At 36.8% G+C, this 24,488-nt stretch overlaps 1 protein-coding gene across 1 annotated transcript in view; it reads right to left on the bottom strand.

Moving 5' to 3' along the window:
• Positions 1-24,488, bottom strand: part of COL5A2 (collagen type V alpha 2 chain) — a 155,860-nt gene that overhangs the window by 76,543 nt on the left and 54,829 nt on the right. Inside the window, exon 2 of the mRNA XM_088135723.1 lies at positions 4,864-5,091. Coding sequence (XP_087991849.1) covers positions 4,864-5,091 — 228 coding nt within the window. The remainder of the gene's footprint in view (positions 1-4,863; positions 5,092-24,488) is intronic.

Raw genomic sequence — 24,488 nt, 5'->3', positions numbered from 1 at the left:
GGAAAGTAAATAAACTGAACGTACTTGCTAAATTTGAATAGATTTCTCAACTTATCTATTTATTATGCACTCGGCTTTTAAGACTAGATCTAACACCAATATTTTGCATTTATGTCTTTATTTCACATAGTAAAAAATCTTCTAGGCAGTATGAATCATTAAATGAAAATTTTCTAAATATTGTCTCCTGTTTTTCCTCAAGCACATATGCATACCTTTTTTTTTAGGGGGGAACGCTAAAATTGAACCTACATTCACACACATACAGACAGAACATATGAATCCTCTTCGAGACATTTTGAGATACCAGTTCCCAGAATTCTAAGGGCTGTAGTCTCACCACATCTGTAGGGCATCAGGTTAGGGACAGCTGACATGAATTAATATATTCAAGAGCTCTTATGCAGTCTGCAGCTTCCAAACATATTTTTCCCTACTTGTATTACTGAATAAATATTCATCCTTTGACCTAAAAACACCTAAACACACTCCAGACACGTACCATCTGTTTATTAAAGCAGCCATATCTGGTCTTACTGCTCAACTGTAGAGCGTCCAGCTCGGCACCCTTTATTCGTAATCAATATCATCACTGACAAATCATTTTCACAAAGCATAATGCACTGGAATGTATACAAATATATTCCAGTGTATCTAGGCATAAGCCCCACTGGATTTGATGGAATTTACTTCAAAGCAAATATGGATAGGGAAGGATTGTGGATCTGTATGTGTGTTCTTGCTGGCTTCCAATTTTAAAGAATGTCACAGAGTTCCTCCAACAATAGGTTCCTTTTTTTCCAATTAGGGGTCATTCCAGTTTCTGTTCCTCTGGGCAGATGAAGAAATGAATCACTCTTGCTGCCATTTAAAAGTTAAAGAGATTTTTTTTTCCTTTTCAGGAATTCTGGAACTATATGGTATGAATTTTGGAAGAAAGTACTCAATGTATAGTAATATTACTTTTCATTATTAATCATGGAAACATTTAAATATGTTAATTTTTAAAAAATTACTAAAGCTTCCATGCCATTAAATTCCCATAGGTTCCAAATAGCTTATAAAAGGCTAAAACATAGTGTTAAAAACATGCAGCATATAAACAACCATCAATCAATCCATCAATGTACAGTGACAGTGCCAAACCTGGGGGTAGGCTAAACATGTCCCCAAATTATTCCTGAAGAGCTGAGTCTTTATGGCCCTTTGGACCCCAATATAGTACAGGAAGCCTGGATAATAAGGTGTAAGACATTCTCTAAAAGGAGAGCCACCTCTGGGAGGGCTCATCCCATAGTCTCTGTAAACAGCATTTCCTCAAAGAACGGAATTGGGTCATTGTAGTCCACCAGTTCAGCTTCAACTATGCACATATTATCCCACAGAGACTGACAGAACTGCAGATAGTGGGCACAAGGGGGAAGTGGGATGCTCAATACCTTCCTTTTCCTCACCTGAACAATTGACCACCAATAGATTGGCCAGGGTTGTTTCTTCACTAGAATCTTTTAGAACTGTTGTGGCATTGCTTCTCCATAGGTAGCTGGATACTGAATGAAACTTGTCAGCCTTCCCAGGTGGACCAGACAGGAAACACAACTAGATGAGCTAATTCTACTTTATTGTAAGGCTACATTAACAGAATCTTGCAAATCTGAAAGTACAAATCTCCTTCCGTCTCCTTTACAGCCTGAGAAGTTAGGGAGGGTCCCTTCTGAGCCTCTTTTTCCACCCATTATGCAGCTGCGGGCTATGCCCTCTCTTATCTGACCGTTCCCTAGGCAGCATCTCTTTGCCCTATCTCTCAAGGTCTTTCTCACATACCATTACGAACTGGATTGTTATAGGCTGCACTCCAATGTCACAGTAAGCCAAAACTGTAATGAATCTTTGCTTATTAAGAGTGAATAGTGTGATGGTGTACTTTGCTTGATCAATCCCACTTCATTTTTTCTTCCAGCAAGCTCAGCTAACAAGCCTTTGCTGCTCCATCTCTTGTTTATTTACTCTAATATGTGAGCCAGAAACTCTGGCTGGTTATTATCAAGCAGTGCTTTCCCTATGATCCAAATCCTTCTATAGTGCAGAGTTTTATAGGGATTAAGTCACATGCAATAAATGTATTTCTGATTTCAATTAAAAGTTTTGTACCTGCACCTCTGGACACATTATTGTGTTCTGTTAACCATAAATAAATAGTCTCTTAGCTGTTTTTGTCTGGCTTCTTAATTTTCCAACATCAGATTCCATTTTATTATTTGGTGGGGCAGGGGGGTATCTAATTTTTATAGCAAGATAATGCTGCTTTTGCTATAAAGGAAAATCAAAGGAAAAATAAGAGTGCCATAATTTGGCAATCTTATCCAAATGTGTTATAAAAAGTGACTACAGAATGGAGTTACTATTCTGGGGGGTGGGAGGGAACTAGCCTGACACTAACTGAAAACTGCTCCAATTGCCCAAAATATACATTATATGCCCAAGTAGCAACTTGATGCTATAACACAACTGGGACCAAAAATGTGACTTACACAGCATTAAGGTCATAATCTAGAACCAAACTGTTATTTCCAACTTTTTTGAGTTTCAGGAGGCAGCCCTCACTTCTCAGACACTGAGATTAGCTAGAGACATGAGTCCAAAGAGGCAGAATGTTAACTAGAATCTCTACTATCCCAGGATTATATCAGGAAAAAGTTCATTTAGAAGTCCTGACAATTTTACATCCACAGTTTGAAACATAATGCAGTGTTGCAGACCTTCACAGCTCTTTAGCACTGCATCTAAATACAGTTTTGCTTCCAATAAATTTCAGATAAGATCAGCATGGATTAGTCATGCATTATTTCATTGGATACTTTGCTTAGGAGTGTCTCAGGCCCAGCTGACCCATTCATTAATCTTGATCTCTGTGTGCATGGTAGAAGAATATGAATTCACAAATTTGGAAGCCTGACTCACAACATATCTTTACCAAAAGTTCAAGAACATTTTTTAAAGTTGGCATTACTGGGATATATCAAGCATGGACTATAGAATTGGATTCTCTGATAATGCCCTATCAATGGCAGCAAATATTAAAAATATTAAAATGGTATTGATGGGTTTGAGACTAAAATTGATCCATCAAAAAACTGTATTTTAAGTTTACTGATTCTCCCCCAAAGAATGGACTCAAAAGGATGTACATCAGATTTTCTCTATTGGAGATGTAAAAATATTGAGAGTTCATTGGCTGGTATGATTTGCTCTTGTGAACTATTAGTATTTGTCTGGAATAATATTTCCATGTATATAAGTAGATTCATGGGGAAATCTCTAAATGTTAAAGATGTTAATGTGATGCAGAATTATATTCCAAAACTCTGGAATCTGACTGTCTCTGAGGAATTATAGTTATACTGGGCATGGTGGATGGAAAAAATATATATATTGAGAAATTGGAAAATGATATTATTCAAGACCTTAAGGATTGGCTTTGGGAAATGTGTAATTTATCCATTTTAGAAAAGGCAGTATTTTTAACTAACCAAGAATGAAACAATACATTCTTCTTTGGTATAGATTTTGTGATATTATTTGGTAATTTTGGTAATATATAAAAGTATTTTTGTAAATAGTGACATTTATATGTTTAACGTATATATTAGATATTTAGTATTGCAATTTGTTAAGTTCTGTTAGGGTCTTTAAATGTTTTTTGGGGGGTTCTATTTTTTTAATTAGTTTAATTTTGTCATTTATTGTTTTTTTGTATTACAGTATATGGTTCTTTTTTATTGGCTATCTTTTTCATTCTGACATTCTGTTCATTTTGTGCAATCTTCTAAAAAAAGAATAAAAGTTTCTTTAAAACAAAAGAAAAGAAATGTGGCCCTAGCACATCTATTTTAAAAAAGCATGATATTGAATCCATCAATCCATTCTGTATTCCTGAAATTGTCAGCATCTCTTCAAGGTCCCATGAATGAGATTTTTAACTGGTGATGGAACAGGCACAATATAAGGGACTGTCATTGAACTATTGCTTTCCTTATAACCACTATCACCATTTTCACACATACCACATATTGTCCCATAGATATGCTTGAAGAATTCAGTCTAGTTCGATATGCATATCCATACCTCCTAAACCTAGGTGTCAGTGAAAGCTTACCCATTACTGGATTTTTAAGTATCTTGCATGTTCTGGTACAGTTTTCAGTTAAAAAAAACACCAAAATTAGGAATACCGGAAAGTTTCACTCAGTTTGTACTTTGAACCAAACCAATCTGATTTTGGTATCCCTGATTGCTGTGCAGATCAGAGTTCAGCTGTCTTCCAAGCTGTGTTCTTCTCTGAAGCAAGTCTTTGGCTTTAAAAGAAGGGTTTATGTATTTGGAGGAGGTACATGTAAAATGCTCATCAAGGGCAGGAAATGTGAAAAAGATACCCATTTTAGGGAAAAGGCATACAAATTAAACTTGTATGTGTTAAAAATAACCAAAAACAGAATGAATTAACAACTTTATATGTGTAAAGCTTGCACACTAGTAATAGAACCATCCATCTCTAAACAAAATGTGTGAGTGGGAGAGAGAGTGCTTTAAATTAATACAAAACTATAACAGGTAGGGCCACTTTCTAATTGAATTCGTTTAGGATTAATACTGTTTCACAATGAATGATTTGTTCATTTCCATATATGGCCCTTTGGTTTAGTTTCTTACCTTTTTTCATAATCACTGATTATGTTGTACCGCACAAGTGATCTTCTCTTGTGCCATGCTTTACTTAGAGAAGTATCAGATGATCACTGAATATATGGATTAAAAAAAACCAAACTGATCTATTGAAAATTATTAAAAACAACAACAACTTACCAATAGAACCTTCAAATCCATTCCGGGCTGTGTTTGGACACATAGGACAACATTCTCCAGGAGGAGCCTGTGGGTTTTCACATTCCAGTGCTTCAAGACACTGAATCTCATCACACAGAATGGCTCCATTGTCACAGACACAAATCTGGCATGGTGAAGGTTTCCAGATGTCCCTATTCAGATACACTTGGTTATTCTGAGTGCAGGCAATTTCTTCGCCGTCTAGGTCTAGAAGAGAGAAAGGACAGAGGACAATGTTAGTGGTACTGGATTTCTGCTGTAGAGAAAAAGCTTCCAACACAAGAACAGGAAAATGTCCCTGACTCAGAAGGCTTCTTTATGGTGTCATGAGCACAGCTATCCCAAGCAATTCACTGAGCAGAACTGCAGTCTAGAGCCAGGAGAAGCACATACCAATGTGGTTATGATGCTATTGTCTGCCCAGGCAGCAGGACCAAATCAGCGTGGGAGCCTTGATAGCTGCTCGTTTACCCGCTTGATACTAAAAAAATAGGAAAAATGAGAAGTGCTAAGGAAGCCTTCCCAAAACAACATGCATCAGACCTTGGTCATATATGCAGGACTGCACTAACATTTGGGAAAAAATCATTTCCTAACAGTGAAATCTTTTGAGATACAGCATGTAAAAGATCCCACTAAGCTGAATCAAAAGGACAGAGGGGCTGTGTGTAAATTCTTGACTTTTAGGAGTGGAGAATGGAAAAACACAAAGACCTTAGCTACACGTTTAACCATTCAAGCATGAATCAGCTTTGTTTGTTTAAATATGTTGGTGACAGTAAAGCAAATATAGCAGAGCTATGAACATTATCCATGCCCCACAGCACCATAATTAAACAGCATTGTACAAATACTGACTTGTCGTGCTAGAACTCAGAGACAAGGTTCAAACAACCCATGAACCCATATTGTTGATTGATTCATTTTGGTTTAGTGTATAAGAACATAAGAACACAAGAAAAGCCCTGCTGGTTCTGGCCAAGGCCTATCATAGTCCAGCATTTTGTTTCTCACATTGGCCAACTCAATGCCTTGGGATACTCATAAGCAGGAAGTAGAGACAGAACTCTCTCCCATCTCTGCAGCTGATATTAAGAGGCATCCTACCCCAGAATGGAAGTAATTCTGACTTTCAAGACCAATAGCTCTTGATAGATCTGTCCTCCATGAGTTTATCTCAATTTCTTTTAAAGCCATCTAAGTTCATGGCTATAACCATGTAATGTGATAATGAATTTTACCAGTTAATTGGCTATAAGCCAAGCCACTGAATTTTGCAAACTATAGCTGGAATTGCGGTGTGAATCTAGACAATGTTTGGTTTATTCAACAAATTATGTTCAACCCACAATGATTAGTACAACGTGTGAATCCAGCCATAGACCACCTTTATACTCCTTTGAAAGCAATGCCCGTGCCTAAGGCCAAAAACATCTTATTGCAGTTATTTAATTTGCCCATGTATGCACACATGCCATAGTTTTCAAAATTAGAACAATCGGATGATGAAGAAGAAGAGAAAAAAGAAAAGAAGCACCAGAGGAATAAACATCAAGGTTTTCAGAGTTTTCACAGCATCTTAAAATAGTATCAGGTTTGAAAGCTACCTAACCTTTCAGCTCCTGTTACCTTCTGAACTAAAGGTTGCATACCTGCTAATCCTTCTTCTGATTTCTCCACATCAACACCTTCATGGTGTAGGAGAAATAGTAAGTAGCCCAAAGACACCCAGTGAGCTTTCATAGCTAAGGGAAGATTTGTACAGGGTGAGATGAACTTGTTGTGGGCTGCACAGGAAAGTTTAGCTACGGTGCCAGGTCTTCTGGTTTTGATATTTTTGGTTTTAATATTTAATATTTATTTATTTAAATGTATTGGCCGCCCAACTCCAATATTTTTTTATTGTAGATAGATGTTGTTTTATTTTATGATTGTGAGCTGCCCAGAATTTGGTACAAGTTGGGCAGCTATATAAATGTTTCAAATAAAATAAATAAAATAAAATATCTTAGACGGCAAGCAATACTAATTCTGGAAAGGGAGTCAACATTTCCCAAGGTACCAAAACAACAAATGAATAGCAAATTCTCTCATATGAGCTCTACCAATCTCTAATGATTAGTTGATTCCTGTATTCCAAATCTAAAGCCGATGAAGTATGTGAGGTGAAGGCAGTAGAAAATCTTCATTTCTGAAACAGTAATAAAATGAAAAATAGCGGCAGCAAAGAGACAAAAAACAAGAACAAAGCTGGTCTCCGTCTCTCAAAAATGTATTAACATATTAAAGGCAGAAAGAACATATGCATTCAATAAATGAAGAAGGCTGAATAGCAATTAGTGTGACCGTATCATTTTCTTTTAAGGAGGCTGATATAACTGGAAAATGATTCCTGCTTCCCTTTTTTCCTGATTTCCCAGGATAGAGATCCTAATTTGGGGGGAGGGAGGGGGAATCTGCTGGTAAACAGCCACTAGGGGGCAGAAGAACCCAGCTAAAACTAAATGAAACTATGTTTGTACCAGCAACAAAAAACAGGCCAGAAGCTAATTTCTTTGGCTTACTTGGGGTCATCTTGAACTCTGACTTTCTGCCAAAGGACGTTTTTCTCTGCAAATGTAATAACCACATTTCTGAGATGCTGAGGAAAATAAGTAGCCTTCCTGTGCTCTTTAATGAGAGATAGCCACGGCATTGTATGTCTGTACTAGTGAATGAAATTGACATTTGGAAATTCATTTTCATTTGCTTAGGACAACTCATTGGCTTTTTACCAAGATGATTCAATCAAAGCTTGGCAAAGCAGCTACCAAAATTGCCAGGTAATTGAGGGATGGAAGAGAATTAGTATAAAATAGTATATAGCCTATATTATCACACTGCCCAGTTCTCCAATATGAAACTAAAACAATTGTATAAGCTTTTTTTTAAAAAAAGCTGCTTTTCAGCCTGAAGGCACTGATGTGCCAAATATGTCCTAGTAGTGTCAGGAGAACAAACTCAGCTGGCAGCATAAAGTCCCTTCCCTGCTGCCCCACAGGCCTTCCCAAACCTGCTCTTTAGGACTTGAATGATCCTACAGAGCAGAACTGGGAGCCAAATAAGATTGCAGGGTTGAAGAAAAATCCACTTATATCACTCCACTGCAATACTTCTGAGTCCAGTCTAGATATTTCAGAGGAGCTGGTAGTCGTTAAGATGATGAAAGAAGTCAACTAAAGTATATGCAAAATGTAACATTTTAAACCAAAGTGAAGCACATTTGGACCTCGTGCATTTAGTAGGCCTTACATACAATTTAGTCTGTGCATGCACACTTAGAACTTGTGTGATCTATTCTGTTTTACTAGAAGCTGAGATCCACCAGTCAGTGTCAGAAACAAAGCATGGCTCAGTCAGGCACATATACAATGACAATTTTGGACCTCAAATTTGTGATGGGTATCAGAACCAAGTTCCTTTCACTGAAAAATCTATTCCTGTGTTATTTTGGACATACCCCTTCATCTCCAATATTTTCTTTTTAGAGTGACCACTATTGTCACACAGCTGGGAATGAGAAATCCTTGTCATGTTTCTGGAATTGACCCAGTTTTCCAGAGGCCTCCTAACTTAGAACAACAGCTGTATTACAGTCAATAGTTAGAGCACAGTCTTCTGAAGACTCGCTATGAGATTAAATCCTATTCCAAAAGTCTGCCATCTATCAAGCATGGCAGTATCCCCTCAAGTTTTTCTAAGCAACACTGCAGCTTTCTATAAGCCCACAGAGCAAGTAGCACCTGATTTATACAACCAAACTAGATGTTTTCATTAGACATTATAGCGTTTTTCCTAATTATTTAACAGCAGCTGGGGGCACTATTTTCATCAGGACTACCGGACAAAGAGATATAAGGTTCTCTCCAGCACCATCTAAATATACAGACACAGACTGCAGATGTTAGACATGCAGGGAGCAGTTCTTACTAACATAATTCACCACCACCACCCTGACAACACAGATAGTAACTGCACTGGGAGGATGGGAGACATTGGAATCATAGGCAGGAAAATAAAGATTGAACCACAAGGAAATGTCCTTGTGGGGTTTGTTCCCAATAACAACCGCCCACTCCCTTTTATTATACTGGACCTAGGTTGGGATTTTGGTTTGTTTATATGTATGTATGAGGTCACTAGGAGTTGAAAATCATCATCATCATCATATGTATATACATATGTTTTAATTCTAAAAACTTGGCATTGATCTTTAACAGTATATTTAATGTCAGCCTCACTAAGTAGACCAAACCAGGAAACCAACTTCACAGGAAGGTTAAAATTACTTTTGCTGAGACTGGGTTTAATAACAGAATCATGCAAGTCTGATTGTGCTGCACCTTTTGCCCCTTCTTATATTTCAATAAATTAGGGAAGTATCTGCCTGAGCCAAAGGTTATCTTCTTACTTTGGACTTAAAAAATGTTTCAGCTCCTTTTGCCTAGGTAACGGTTCTTGCATATTCCCATCAAGGTCATCTCCTTACTCTCTACGTTTTGTTTCATACCTCCCTTGCCTTAGGAGGTGGAGCTGGACACATGGAACATGGGATAGTGGCCATGGGACAGTTTGGGGTTACATATTCTCCAGATAGCAGAAAGGGTCCTCAAAGGGATGAAATCCAGAAGTATTACTTTCTTGGATCAACCTATCTGAAATCAATTTTGGAAAGCTATTTTAAGGCGAAGGAATGGAGTGACCTTTCATGTTCCCTCCATCGGAGGATAAAATATCTCAACAAAATAAACAAAAGAAGCCAACCATATCCCAGCATGCATAATTCTCAACACATCAGGATCAGATATAGGCAAATTTTTACTCAATGTGCCTATTTATTTATTTATGCATGCTCTTCTCCATTCCCAAGCATACATCTTCTCTTCCAAGCCCTAAATAGACAGATCTAACAGAACAAAGCATTAGTAAAGGAGATTAAAGCAGCTTGCCATTCTGGAAATAGTCTTCCATTATATATTTTGTTGATCCTGCCGCACATTCACATGCATGTCTTAATACACCCTAATATTACAATGAAATTATAAGAAAAAAAAAAAGGTTTCCTTTTGCAGATGTCCCTTGGAGACAGAGGAAGGAAGGAAGGAAGGAAGGAAGGAAGGAAGGAAGGAAGGAAGGAAGGAAGGAAGGAAGGAAGGAAGGAAGGAAGGAAGGAAGGAAGGAAGGAAGGAAGGAAGGAAGGAAGGAAGATAGGTAGGTTTAGGCACAATGCAGTAACATTTTAAAAATAAAATACTGTGCTCAAAAAGGCTGTTCTGGAAAAGGTATAAAAAATAAAATGTTTTCTAGAGAAAAGCCCTTGACCTTGATCTTCTACAGCCACTCATTCAAACCCAGGACTTCATCTTGCCTGCTGGGCACTCCCACATCCTATCTGCTTTGCAGTCTCCGTTCTCTTGTTTTTGCCCCAGAGTGAGCTGCGACATCCCCAGTCAAGGACTACAGGCAAGGGAGAGGTGTCCTCACTTTTGGTTGACACAGCTGCTATGTTTATGCCATCAGCACAGCAATGAGATCAGCCCAAAGCACCAACCTAAGCAGATAATAGCATGGCTTTTGTTCTAGCTGGAAAGCTGTGCATATAACTGGCTGACTGCATAGCAGAATTATCCATCTAATGCAATGCTGGGCCTGTGGGAAATTAAAAAGAATGGCCAGCAAGAAAAGCTGCAAGGAGGCCAAGAAGAGAAATTCTGTTTCTATTTCCTATTCAGCTTTGTCCACATCCCAGTTATCTAGTTTAGCTTTCAAGTTGACAAAGAACAGATCTTTGACATTCCAGGGTGAGGTACTGAGGATAAAAATGAATCAAGACAAGATATGAAAAAATTACCCAGTGTAACTAGTTAACTATGCTGTATAAGCACAGAAGGTTGATAGAACACACCAACTCTCAGCATTGAATAAAAAGCCACCCTTTTTGTAATGTAAGATTTACAGCTAACATTCAGTCACTACAAAGAAAGCATTATTTCTCTTAAAGGTTATTTACTACAATGAATCTTCCATTCAAATACACAAGGGCCAGTTGAGGTGTTTGTTTTTTAACCACGTTTTTTTTAAGGTCATGCTGAAATTTTGTAAATAAATATTTTCTGATCTGTGTTTGAAGTCTTCATTTTTCAAGATCATTTTGAACTGTTAATGCAACCTTGCCCAACTTGGTACCCTTGAAATGTGTTGGATTTACAACTCCAAGAACTCCTGGAGAGCATAACTTCCAGTTTTAGGAGGACCTAAAACATCTGGAAGCCATCAGGTTGTGTTTCAATCAAGTATCAAAGTTTATTTACAGTCACACACCAAAATTCTGTATAAAACATCAAACATGTATAAACTAAAATATTAAAACAGCCAGTTGCCTTCAAAGTCAGATTGAAGAAAACCGTCTTAGGGAATTCTGATCATTTCTTGAAGAATATTTGGCAAAATGGAGTTTCTAAAGTTATATTATGTGAGGATAGCTTTTTTGTGCAATGGCAGAGCCAATGTTAATATTGTTTAATGCTATTTTAATACTGTGGAAAGTGGTCAGCTTGGACTCTATTCATTTCAGTCCTCATTTCTCTTCCCCAATGTTGTAATAACAACATTTAATTTAATGCTAAATTTGCCAAATTTTCTCAGAAATGTTTTCATACACACCATAAACTGTTGAAAAATGCTCAAGAATACTTGGTGAACTCTACCCAAAAATAACTTGGAGAATTTTTTGAGGCCATTTTTGTTCAGCCTTAAGTCAATCCTAAATTGGTGCAGGAGAGATTGCTGCATGGGAAACAACTACAGCAAAAAGGCACATAGAGGAGAATCTTGTACACATAGAGGAGGATCTATTACAAAGTGCAGTGAATTAATATCAGGTCCAGGAAGTAAAGGCAGAGATGTTACAACAATACAAGTGTCCCTCTTTCAGCCATGAAATGCTGGATTGTATCTTTCCAATTAAAAAATAAATACTGAAAAGATATGTACATTTGTAAAAAGTGCTATGGACCCAAATATGGGTGAGAGAAATCTCTGAACTACTGAACCATGTGTACAAGATAATGGCACAGCTTAGCATGTTAGCTGCAGTTGTTTCTGAAACCAGCAAATTTCCTTTCCTCTCATGCACAAATCATTTATCTGCAGGTTCCTACCATGTACACAGCTCAAAATAATTATTCAAAATTGTTAAAACAAGTAATCTCCCTGATGCTTCATGGAGATGGCAATATCCTCTTCACTAAGCACCAAAGACATCATTGTCAGCAGATGATATTGATAAATGTCATATCACTGGTAAGAACACTGCAGACCCCACCAATTTCTTTGCTCTACTGAGGCACCACAGTTGACAGAGGCAGTGGTTTCTCCATTGTATTTCGCCATCCTTTTCACCCTTCTAAAGGATTAGAGGTAGATAGTTTTCATCTGCTGGTGTTTTCCTAGTCCTCTTAATTCAGGAGTGGGCAGAAGGCAGACTGGTAGAATTTTGGATGATCTGAAGTAGATTGGCAGGGTGTAGTTCCGTTTTGGAAATCAGAATAAATTCCTGAGCTCAGAATCATTCAGTTCAGTTTGCAAAACCAGCTGATTTTAGCTTAGCCTAGAATTTAAGTACTGTATACTTCAAGAAAACCAAATGTTCAATTTCTCTTGTATTTCAATAGATGCTAGAACCTAGAATGCTTTCTGATGAGTTAAAAATCTTTCACTGACTTGCAAAGGCAGTATTTCCTAGGAGAATATAGTAAGATAGAAATAGTGAAACTAATACAATCAAAGACATGATGTTTTAAAGTAAAATGAAATGAAAGAACTGCATCATCATGCCCCAAAGTCACAGAGACTTCTCAAATGATTTTCAATACATGCATACCAGTTATTATTCCTTTTCTTCTAGGATTGAGATTTCTGGGACATGGAAATAAAACAAAGGTTTTACTTCAGGCTATAATGCCCATATTATTTTCATATGGCTCCCTGCTTTGGGACCAAGCACTATGAACTTTTCCAATGCATAAATCTCCCCATGAAACAGTTTTATCTTAGTTTGGAATGGATATGCACTTAATACTTTGGCAGGAATTATCCAGTCCCAATCTGCTTTACATTCATCTATCATCAATTACCATTCCACAGAAGGCCTTTGTCTACATTAATGGCTAGGTGAAAAAGAGAACAGGATTCCATACTAGGGATAAGTGGACCAGGGTAAGCTATTTGCTTTTGGGGAGATTTCCATTTTTTTAAATAAAAGGTATAATTCTGTGGAAACATTTGCTAGGTTGATCCAATGCCAGATGGGAGTTGCATTTACTTTCTAAAGTTTCTGAGGTGACTGTTGTGGCACAACTATTCCAGGAACTCCATGAAAGTACTCTTCAAAGAGTTTGGCACTGCTATAAATACATCCACTGTCGCTTTTTCCCCCTAGGAAACTATTACCACTAGTTTAACTTTGTTCTTGCTAGAGTCCATCCTGCCATGTATCCACCAGTAGTAAGATTCTCCAAACAGGATCTGTGAGTAGTATTCTTTTAATTCCCCACTATACCTCTAATAACTTTGTAGAAAAAGAATTTCAACAGTTTGCTTTAATATCCTTTTTTTTTAATGAAGCTATATATGTCACATTTAGCATAACTGATTGTTTCAAAATCCCATGATTGAAGTTAGCACTCGAATCCAGGTCTCTTGGATCCACAACTAATCTGGCTATTGGACGAGATGGCAATTCCAACTACAGCAAAACAGCTTCCAATATGGGAGCTTCAGTTCAGAGAGATTGTGACCAACAATATGCATAGCCTTATAAGTATAAAATGATCTCCAGGTGACTTGAATGTGTGGGTTGTGAATTCCAAGAATCATAGAGAGCATCAGGTTCTGGAAACTATTGTAAGAACAATTGGATGTGTTCCATTTGTACAGAGTAGAGGCCCACAGAGACCTTCTTCAACCATACGGTTGGCTAACTGGGATCAGTAGAGCTTGGAACACCTCTTGCTATCAATTTATGAATCAGTTATGAAGGATAATCACTAAGCCCAGCCCATCAATACGGTACAATATACACTTCACAACCAAATAGAGCCTGCTGCAGCTTTTCTTATGCCCTGGCCATAAAATGAAGGTCTTCTTTTGAGAGTACAACCCAAATATCATCAACCCAAATGAGAAAGAGATCAAGGGGAATGAGCCATTAGAAGTTATCTGTTCTGCTTTTGGGGGGGGGGGGAAGGAATCAATGGACTATTCAAATCCAAATGTATTATATTTCAGTCTAGGACCAGCATAACATTTAAACTTTCTCTCCATGATGTCCCATCATGAAATTCCTCAAAAAAGAGCTTCTTTAGAACCAACATAATAATGAAAAATATTCAGGGTGCTTATTAGGAACTGCCCCAGTATCCTATAAACTGAAGGGTAATACATAAATGTATCAATTCAAACAACACAGTTAAATGTAAATACATAATACAGACTTCCTGAGACTGAACTACTTGAGAAGCAGTTTGGGGAATGCTAGCAGAACTCTTGTCCAATTTTCCATATGCACAAGCTTTGGTGCAAGGTAGAGTATTGAAACACATGGTCTTTTGCCTGCTTTCTCAACCAAGAGCTCTGCAATTGGTCAGCATTATAAAAATTAGAGCATTTGCCATATGTGAGGAGCACAAAAAATAACATCATGATCTCAATTGTGCAGTAAAGATAACAACAAACTTATGGAAAACAGATGTCTTGGGCTGTTATTTTATAGGTAAAGCTGTGTCAGCTTTTCTGAAATAAGCATCCTCTTTTCAGTACTCTCAAAATTGGCAGTAACTATTCCTACATCTTACTAGCAAGTTCTCACTCAGGGAATGATATGCTTGGAAAACACTGAATAAACATTATTGTGGAGAACAGAAAAGGTATGTGTGCAAGTATATGTTTGTGTGTGTATGTATGCATGCATACATACACACATATCTATCCATGCAAACACAGACAAAACTGAAAAACAGCTGTCTGTCCAAGAAATCTAGAAACAATAATCTGTTTTACATATTGCAAAAACATTACTCATACTCCTCTCTTGGCCAGATTTAACTGAAGTTTGCACTGAAGGTAGGAAAAGGTGCTTTCAAGATGATGATGATGATGATGATGATGATGATGATGATGATGAAGAAGAAGAAGAAGAAGAAGAAGAAGAAGAAGAAGAAGAAGAAGAAGAAGAAGAAGAAGAAGAAGAAGAAGAATTTAAAAAATTTAGAATTTAGAAGAAGAAAGTAGTAATGATGCCAGTAGTGGTTGGTGTGCTCGGTGCCATAACAGAAGATCTGGAAAAGCACTTGGACACAATAGGAATGGACAGAATCTCAACACATCAATTACAAAAAGTCACATTATTTGGAACAGCAAGTATATTACAACAGTATCCAATAATCAGAAGTATCAAATCCAGTCAGAACTATTTGGTGGATTGTATGTAAATAACTATAATAATGTATTTAAAAACTACATTCTGCTCTTTTTCTGTAATTTTTCAGCAGTTTGAAAAAAACTGAACAGGGTCACACTTGGTTAGCATTTGGATGGGAGACCTCCAGGGAATAGCAAAGCTGTATGCTGGGGAAATTGAAAAAAAAAATTGGAAGAAGGCAGTGGCAAACTGTTTTTGTATCTTGTCACGAAAACTACATGGATATCTCAATGTAGTCAGCTCAGCTCAGCTAAAGAGAGTCTTTACTTTTACTATGGGTTACATGGACAAGTTGTTAGCAGTTACTAAGCAAAGAGAGAATTCTTATTAAATTCCACCATACAGGTGGTAGAAATTACACCAGTAGTAGAATGTGATATGTACTGACGATATGCAGACAGGTTTGATCAAAAGAAAATCTGCATAGCTTCAGGCTTAATAGAAAAGTACAGGCTATATTCCTACAAGAGTTGAGATGTGCCACCATAAGAAAATACTATGGTATCACAACAAAGTTTCAGAAAATATTTTCAGCATACATGGAACAGATTATTTGATCTGGTTGCTCCAAAATCTTGCTAATCTGGAATGATCTCCCAAAAGCTCCTAAAAACTGATGAGGAGATTATGATCTTTCTGTGGTATTCATCATCAGCAGCTGGTATTCAGAGGGTCACTGCCTTCAATCAGAGAGAATTTATATGGCCTCCTAGCAAATCCCAGCTGATAAACTGAATTGTGAATTTCCCTGCTTTTTCATGTTGTCTCTGATAACCAAAGGGAATTGAGAGAGAAGATAGACAGAACTGCAATGAATGTTTGATTAAGGGTAGCTGTTTTTGGAAGGAGAAATATGTATCCTGTCATCATTTTCTAAGACTTTTTTCCAGATGCCCTGCTAAATCAAGTGCAATGAGTAGTTACAGAAGAGAGGCCTTTTTAATGTGGTAGCGTAATTACACATTGTCCTCGACTTACGACCATTTGTTTAGCAACCATTCAAAGTTATGACAGTGCTGAAAAAAGACTTATGACTGGTCCTTGCACTTACAACCATCACAGCGTCCCTGTGGCCACATGATCATGATTCAGATGCTCGGCAACCATTGCGCATTTACAATGGTTGCAGTATCCTACGTTCACGTGATTGTCATTTGCAACCTTCCCAGATGGCTTCCAACAAGCAAAGTCAATGGGGAAGCTAGCAAGGAAGGGCACAAGTCGTGGTCACATGATGTCTCCCTTAACAATCACAGTGATTTGCTTGATGACCATGGCAAAAAAGGTCGTAAAATTGGGTGTGTTCACAAGATGCCTAACTTAATGACACACCGCTTAACAAAACATTTTTCTGTCTCTATTGTGGCCATACGTCAAGGACTACCTGTACAAAAAATTCACACACATGCATATCAAGTATATTATTTTTGGTATCAAATGAACTCTTATTTTCCCCAAACATTTTACTATGTTTTAAAAAAATATTTGTCATATTGTGAGTTTGGAAGGGGGTGGCTATTAAATTTTGGCTGCTGTATTTTTCTTTCATACTTTGTCTTCAAATTTTTAGACTTTCCAAAGTAATCTGTATTGTGATGTAGCAAAAAAGAAAAGCAAAAACATGGACTTGAGAGGGTTTCTCTATGGGGGAATCTTAGGCCCCGATTTGAGCCTGGGGCAAATCGCATCATAAAATACCTTTTAGAAACTTACAATCAAGTAAGACTAGCCCAAGACATGTTGCTGCCTCAGGCAGAACAACAACTGCTATCTTTCCCCTAACCAAGGTATATGACTCAAAGCTTGCCAAATTATTTTGACAACAAATAGAACACCCAGGAAGTCCTCATATTCCTCTTGGCATTAATATATATATTAAAATAAAATAACAATAAAGAATTTATCTTCTCCTGACTCCTGAAGTCAGCTATCCAAGGCAGTCACCCTCCCCGTAGCATGTGGTAGAACCAACTGATTCACAGAAAAAATGTTCCTCTTTTGTTTGCCCACAACACTGGTCTTAGCACCTGTACTAATCGGAATAGTTTAGTGGGTAAAAGGGGCCTCTATGGATAAAGAATCTGAGGTATGATTGGCAATAGTGGCACGTGCAGGTTAAATTGTTAGTTTTTAAAATTGATGTATTCAGTTGTTAATTGCCATGAATAAGAAATCGGTATATTTTCTCCAGAGGACATTATAAAAATGCCTTCTAATGCTGGATGGAAACAGCACGTGAAATATTTAAAACTAAGAAAGCCACCCACAAGGTCTTATTTCCTGAACTGTAATCTATTGTGACCTGATATTATAGCCACAACTATATGATTGCTTTTCCCTATTACATATACAGTACAGGAGCTAATCAAATCGACATCTTCTACTGCACTTGATGGCAATAAAGAAATTTAGCGCAAACAGTCTTCCAGAAATTCAGTACTTTCTTCCATCATCTAATGATTCCATCATCCATCTTCCATCTATTGCTGCCTGAGGCAGATACATCAACCTGCCTAAGATCAGCTCTGTAATGAATGGGATGGGACAGGACAGGACAGGACAGGACAGGACGGGATGGAACAGAACAGAAAAACATACAATAGTACAGAAGCTCTCATTCATTAACAGCCAGTTTGGTCTAGTGGTGAAGGCATCAGGCTAGAAAGCAGGAGACTGTGAGTTCTAGTCTCGCCATAGGCATGAAAGCTGGCTGGGTGACTCTCTCTCGGGGGGCCAGTCACTCCCTCTCAGTACAACCCATTTCACAGAGTTGTTGTTGTGGGGACGACAGGAGGTGGAAGGAATATTAGATATGTTCTCCACCTTGGGTTATTTATAAAAATAATAAAGGCAGGATAAAAAAAAAATCTAAAAAAAACCCCCAAGCCATCAAAGTCAGATAATACAGAAAAGCATTTTCAGATTTTATATTATTATTCCTTATCCCCACGTATGTTTCTAGAGCTGATGAAAGGACTCATTTTTAATTAACTGCATATAAAAGAACCTCCACTATGTTCCACAAGTTTTTTGACAAAAATATTTTTACTTGTAAAAATATAAGTTAAAAAATGACATGAATAATTACTATGACATGTTTACTGGAACTAAATTTCACTGAGTTCGATGTCTTTACTGTCCCAATGAGTGCTCTAAAGCAAAGGTTAATGGCCGTTTCCCAATTTTATTTATTTATTTATTTATTTATTTATTTATTTATTTATTTATTTAGTGGACTTGTCCCCGCCCATCTCCCCACAATGGGGGACTCTGGGTGGCTTACATTAAATTAATTTACATCAAATTAATGGGGGACTCTGGGCGGCTTACATCAAATTTTGCTTGCACTCACCCCGAGAAAAGTAAAACTAATGGGTCCCTTTTGCAGCATGCCTCCATTCATATCAACCAATCAGTCAACCAATAAATAAATAAATCTAGCCAGTATAACATTCCAGACCCAAGTAGATCCCCACTTCTACCCACATGCATATCTGCATTGTTTAGTTGGGTTATACAGTCTAAGCATGTATGTTTGGTTCAGTCGTCTGCTGAAAATCACTTCTGTTTCAAATGTACCCCCATTCATGAAGTGGGAAGCAACTTTGAAGGAGGACAAATGGAAACAAGGGGCCAAATCCTTTGGCCATTTAGCCAGTGACTCTCCTTGTTTTCTATTTAAAAAGACCCCCACGAGCTATAACATCTCTCTCCTTCTTTCTTACAATCTACAGTGGAATTAAAATAGAAATTAATTATTCTATTGGTCCAGAATGGCAGATGTCAAGTTTATGAGGCAAAATATCACTACCCCATTATTTAGAGATCATGGGGGAAAAAATGAGGAAATGATGGCCTGGAAAAAGCCAAGAGTGATTAAATATAAACCAATGGGCCTGATGCTGATAACAGGGTCTTTTATCAGTGGGTAGCATAATTTCTTGTGAGATGTTAGGTTATAACACGATTAATAACTGAAGATTTCTGTATGGAAAATCATAATTGTCTAATACACTTATCTACTAGGTTTTAATAGTAGCTTGATATTTGTGTGCTAGATAAATGCACAGTTACACATAATCTGTACAGTGCTATAATACTAGGTTCATCTTAATGAGATAGCAACGTGAATGCGTTTTATAGACCAATGTGTTTATTTCTGGTTATGGTGTTTCTGAATGAATCAAGTCATTTCATCAAATTAGCAAAGTGAACTGAAGAGATGAAAAATCACTTCTTACAAATTAAGATATAGAAAATAGCTGATATTTTTCAATCGGCACTACATTTCCGATATCAGTGAGAAATATTGCAGTGTTTCAACTCACACTATAGCTTTTCAATGAACTTTTTTTTTCTAGTGAGAAATACTCATATACATATTGTGATAAAGGTTTAAAGAGACTTTGGTCTTTAACATAAATGTGTCTTTGCATTTCACAATTTATAATTCTTAAGAAATTGCAACATTTTCATTAAATAGGTTTCCAACTCTTGCTCCATCATATATAATAAACCCTTTTAGAGTAATTATTTTTATGCAGATTGCCTACCCATTTGGCAATATATCCAACTTCAAGGTACAATAAGTCTTTGTGCCACGTTGCATTTCTATTTCTGAAAATAAGAGAGCTGTTCTCTGGGATATAACTGGCAGCTTCCTGCCACATCCACCCACAGTTCCTAGAGTTTCTTCTTGCAAAGTCTCTGACAACCAAAGGACGAATTGTGGTTTGGTTTGAGTTGTTGGGGTTTTTTTTTATTTGTTTTTCCAGAGATCATAGAAACTCAGCTACACTACAGATTTTCCAATCTAAAATTACAGATGCTGGAATGCTCAAATCATTTCAAAGCACATACACAACAAGACAAATTCACAAACAAGGCTTGTTTGTGAATGTATTATTTACCTAGTTGATATTAATCCATCATAGCATACTGCATCAGCGGTTTTTAAATTTGCAATTTCCAGGCCAGCTAAGAAAATGTATGTGGCCAATATGAGGTACAGGGGAATAGGGCTGGACAGCAAGAAAGGCTTGGAGTGAAAAAAGAAGAGTCATGGCCAACTGGTACTCCTTTCATCTGCATTGCTGCCTAATTTGGAGTTCAATATGATTGACTCAAATGCATCCCAAAGGGACTGCATAGGCCTTCTAGCATCACTTGGGGCTATGTTATTCTTTGCATTATGTTTGTGGCACCTGCCACAAGGGATGGAGGGATGGTGGAAGCACTTCCTCTGTACGTGGAGATTTGAGGATGGGGTGGGGTGAAAATTGAGGTGACATTAAACTTACAGGCAAATTTCCTTGTTAGGGTGGCCACATAGTTTTAATGGTTTTAAACAGTTTTATTTTTTAACGTTTTTAATTATTTCTGTGGTTGTTTTTCTGGTTGTTTTTGTACTTTTTTTTTTACTTTTAACCTTATAAACCACCCAGAATCCCGGCAGTAAGATGGATGGCCATATAAATCAAACAAACAAACAAACAAATAAATAAAGTCCTATTTTACAGCTGACAATCTTCTATGGAGGCGCCCTTTATTTGAAGACCATTACTCCATCAAGCCTGTCATCGCAAAAACTGCTAATTCCAGAATATCTTCGAACTCGCATTTCCTACCTATATTTTAAAAGAGCAAAATCTGGCGGCAGGAAGAAGAGAGAACCATTTGAATTTACAAGGTTTAGTGAGTCTTTTATTTCAATTAATAAACATGATAGCAGGAAGTAGAAATAGTGAAATTATGTATTAGACTACCATTAAATTGATACTATTTCATAAGGATGTATTTTTCTATTATACATTTGTATTAATGGTTCTGTGATATAAAATCTTCCAAAAAACCCCAAAGGCCACCTCATATAATACTCTTAAATAATTTTCTAAGATTGGGGATAGGCTAAGTCTTAGTCACTAAGAGAGTAACCTGCCACTTGATTAGCTAACTCTATAGCATACAATAGATAAAGTAAAATACCTGCAGAGTCAAAACCTGTCTTCAGTTACTTGGGTGACTTTGAGCAATCCATTTATTTCTCAGTCTCTGTTCATTAGCTATAAAATGCAAACATCAAAATTTCAAGCATTTTGTGAACACATGATCAAGATTATTGGGTATTCTTTGTAACAACAACAAAAAAAAGCTATAATAAGAAGGTATAAATCACATAATATAAAGTATGTGTTTATGTATATCTGACATTTTAGCTCAGGAAAGCATACAAGGAGTTAACTGTTTGAACCTCACCAAAGAAATTGGGTGACAAAAAATAATAAACAACTAATTTCTACTCTTATGTCTTCTGTTTGCCTCCCCTTTGGGATATCTTTAAAGTCTTTCATGTAATTCCAATTTTGACTGTGTGCATTTTTAATATACAGAAAATCTGTCTATGTTGGTTTAGCACTAACCATAAATAAATACAAAACAGATGGCATCAATCTGAGATTCTCTCCATGTGGAGTTCTTAACATAATCAAGAGCAGAGCAATTTATTTTCAACCAAACACGCTGCAACGTTTAATAAATACACCATTTAAACAATGTAATGCTAATAATCGGAAAGATCTTATGGAATCTTCATTCTATATGTTGAATTTAAAAACTGAGTGGGGATTCAGGCCAAAAAGGCCGTTCTCATCCATTTTCATCACAATTGTTCAAATAGCAGGCTTTAAACCAATTGATTCTTCTCAAAGGTTTCAATGTGGAATGATGACAAATTAAAATCAAAGCCAGTTATTACTGTAGTTGCTTTCAAAGTTAATTAGCTAACTCTATAGCATACAATAGATAAAGTAAAATACCTGCAGATTCAAAACCCGTCATCAGTTGACTTTGAGCAAACATGGGTAGGTGAGATTGGACTGACTTTCCCGCCCCGCCCCCCATGACCTTGATATTCCATGGCAGGAATAAAAGTCAATACTTGCATCAGACTCTATTTAGTCAGATAAAGTTTTGTTTTAAGTATGCTTCTTTTCCCCAAGCAGTGCAAATATCTGTGTCAGTGCAAAGCTTGGTGGGTCAGAATGGATGCTGAGGGGAAACTTACAATCAGTTGCAGAGCTAGAGTAAATTATGAGAGTGGTCTTGCAAAATCTGAGGGTTATTTGCTGTTCTCAGTTCCTAATACTAGCAACGTAAAAGAGTTTTGCTACTTCAGACTACTGAAACAAAACAACACCTAAGCTGGGCAAAGTGTGTGTGTGTGTGTGTCTCCAAGTCAGTTTTAACTGCTGGCAACAACACGGACAAGTCCATGCAGATTCCTGGCAACATTTTTGAAAATGATTTGCCTCTGCCTTCTTCCTGGGGCTGATAGAGAATGATTGGCCCAAAGTCACTCACTTGGCTTCCATACTTAAGGCAGGACAAAAACTCTTGGTCTCCTAGTTTCTAGCCCAGCATCTTAAACTCTGGATCAAATTGACTCCCAAGCTGGGCAGTGCTACTAATTCTTCTTCTTCTTCTTCTTCTTCTTCTTCTTCTTCTTCTTCTTCTTCTTCTTCTTCTTCTTCTTCTTCTTCTTCTTCTTCTTCTTCTTCTTCTTCTTCTTCATCATCATCATCATCATCATCATCATCTTGACTTTGCATTGTGCTTTGACAGGGCATCATTTTTCCCTGTAAAATATTTTATAGTCCCCGTAACATCTACCACTTGACTTAAACAGAAAGTAAAGCAGAAGAATGATTTTCTGGCTATATTCTTAAGAATATAGGGGAGGGGTAAATTTTTGGGGAGGGGTAAATTCAGTTTATGGCAAAAGGGAGCATGCGTGAGAGAGAGAAGGTGGAAAATAAAAATAAAATATTAATAGGCTCTATAATCAGTCTCTACACTGACTTGATGCACAGGTACTGAGACATTCTACATGCAAATATGCACTCAGCCACTGAATTGCAACTGCAACACAGGTTTGTGTGTCCTCTTTTCATATACACAGACACGTGTGGCATCCATGTATATCTGTGTGATAAACATTAAATTTAGATAGGTAAAGTGGCCCCTACATAATATTAAAAAGACATCTGTACCAAATGCCCAAACTTCAAAATAGCTAGCAGAAATCAGCCAAACTGAATCGTATTTGATTTGCAGCACATTCAGTGCTAGGTCAAATTACCAACTGCAATATGCAGTATAAAAATTTTATTGCTATATTTTTCTGTGGAATACTGAACACATTTGAAAAAGAAATACATTATTCCATAAAAGTAGTTACTAGGTGTGGCAAACCTTAATTTATTTGATTAGAAATGGCATAATTTCTGTTAAGTTTAAAGAAATTAATATAATTGAATAAATAAATAAATAAATAAAGTTGAAAATCAAGCTGCCACCACCTCAGAATAATACCTTTTTTAGTTCTTATACTGTCACTAACCAGAACTACATACAGTTTTATAAAAGGCTTTACAAAGTCCAGGTTAAAAAGTTGAGTAAACTAAAGCACACTAAAAATACAGACACTAACCTAATCCTAACCCTTAGAATACTAAAATACTAAAAACAATTAAATCTTTAAAACTAAGTCATTAAGTTATAAAATTTCTTTGTGAATAAAATAATAAATGCTGAATTATTATAAGAAAGCTGCTTAGACAGTTCCTGGATTTAACCCAGCAGACTGATTGTATGAAATTTAAACATTGGCATCGGCTTATAATTGGAATAAACTGATTGGTGATGGACTAATAAGGTTATATCTAAACTATTTCAATATTTTATATGTAAGAAGTTTATCAAATTAGGATTTTATTAAGAAGTTCAGTGCATTAATACATACTCAGTTGTTCAGTTAATTCAGTAGCATCTCCCCTCTCATTAGTTCCTTTCTTAGTTGCATGGACTTAGGGAGTGGAGAGGGATATCATACTCTGCATCTCATTTACTCAAAAGGCAAATTAATTATAATAATTAGTAACTCAAAGTTTTTTTTAATTTAAATATCATTATATGAAGAATTAGATAAGACATGTTGCTTCTGTTTAGTAAAACATCAACAAAACTCTGCTTATTTACAGAATGACAGCATTCTTTTTCATAAGGGCCACCAGTCTCTTTCATTTAT

Source organism: Python bivittatus, unplaced genomic scaffold (genome assembly GCF_059951505.1).
Source record: "Python bivittatus isolate LINGU-HERP-01145 unplaced genomic scaffold, Pbiv_v1 ctg000200_np1212, whole genome shotgun sequence".
Lineage (NCBI taxonomy): Eukaryota > Metazoa > Chordata > Lepidosauria > Squamata > Pythonidae > Python > Python bivittatus.
This window is presented reverse-complemented; position numbering and strand designations above follow the sequence as displayed.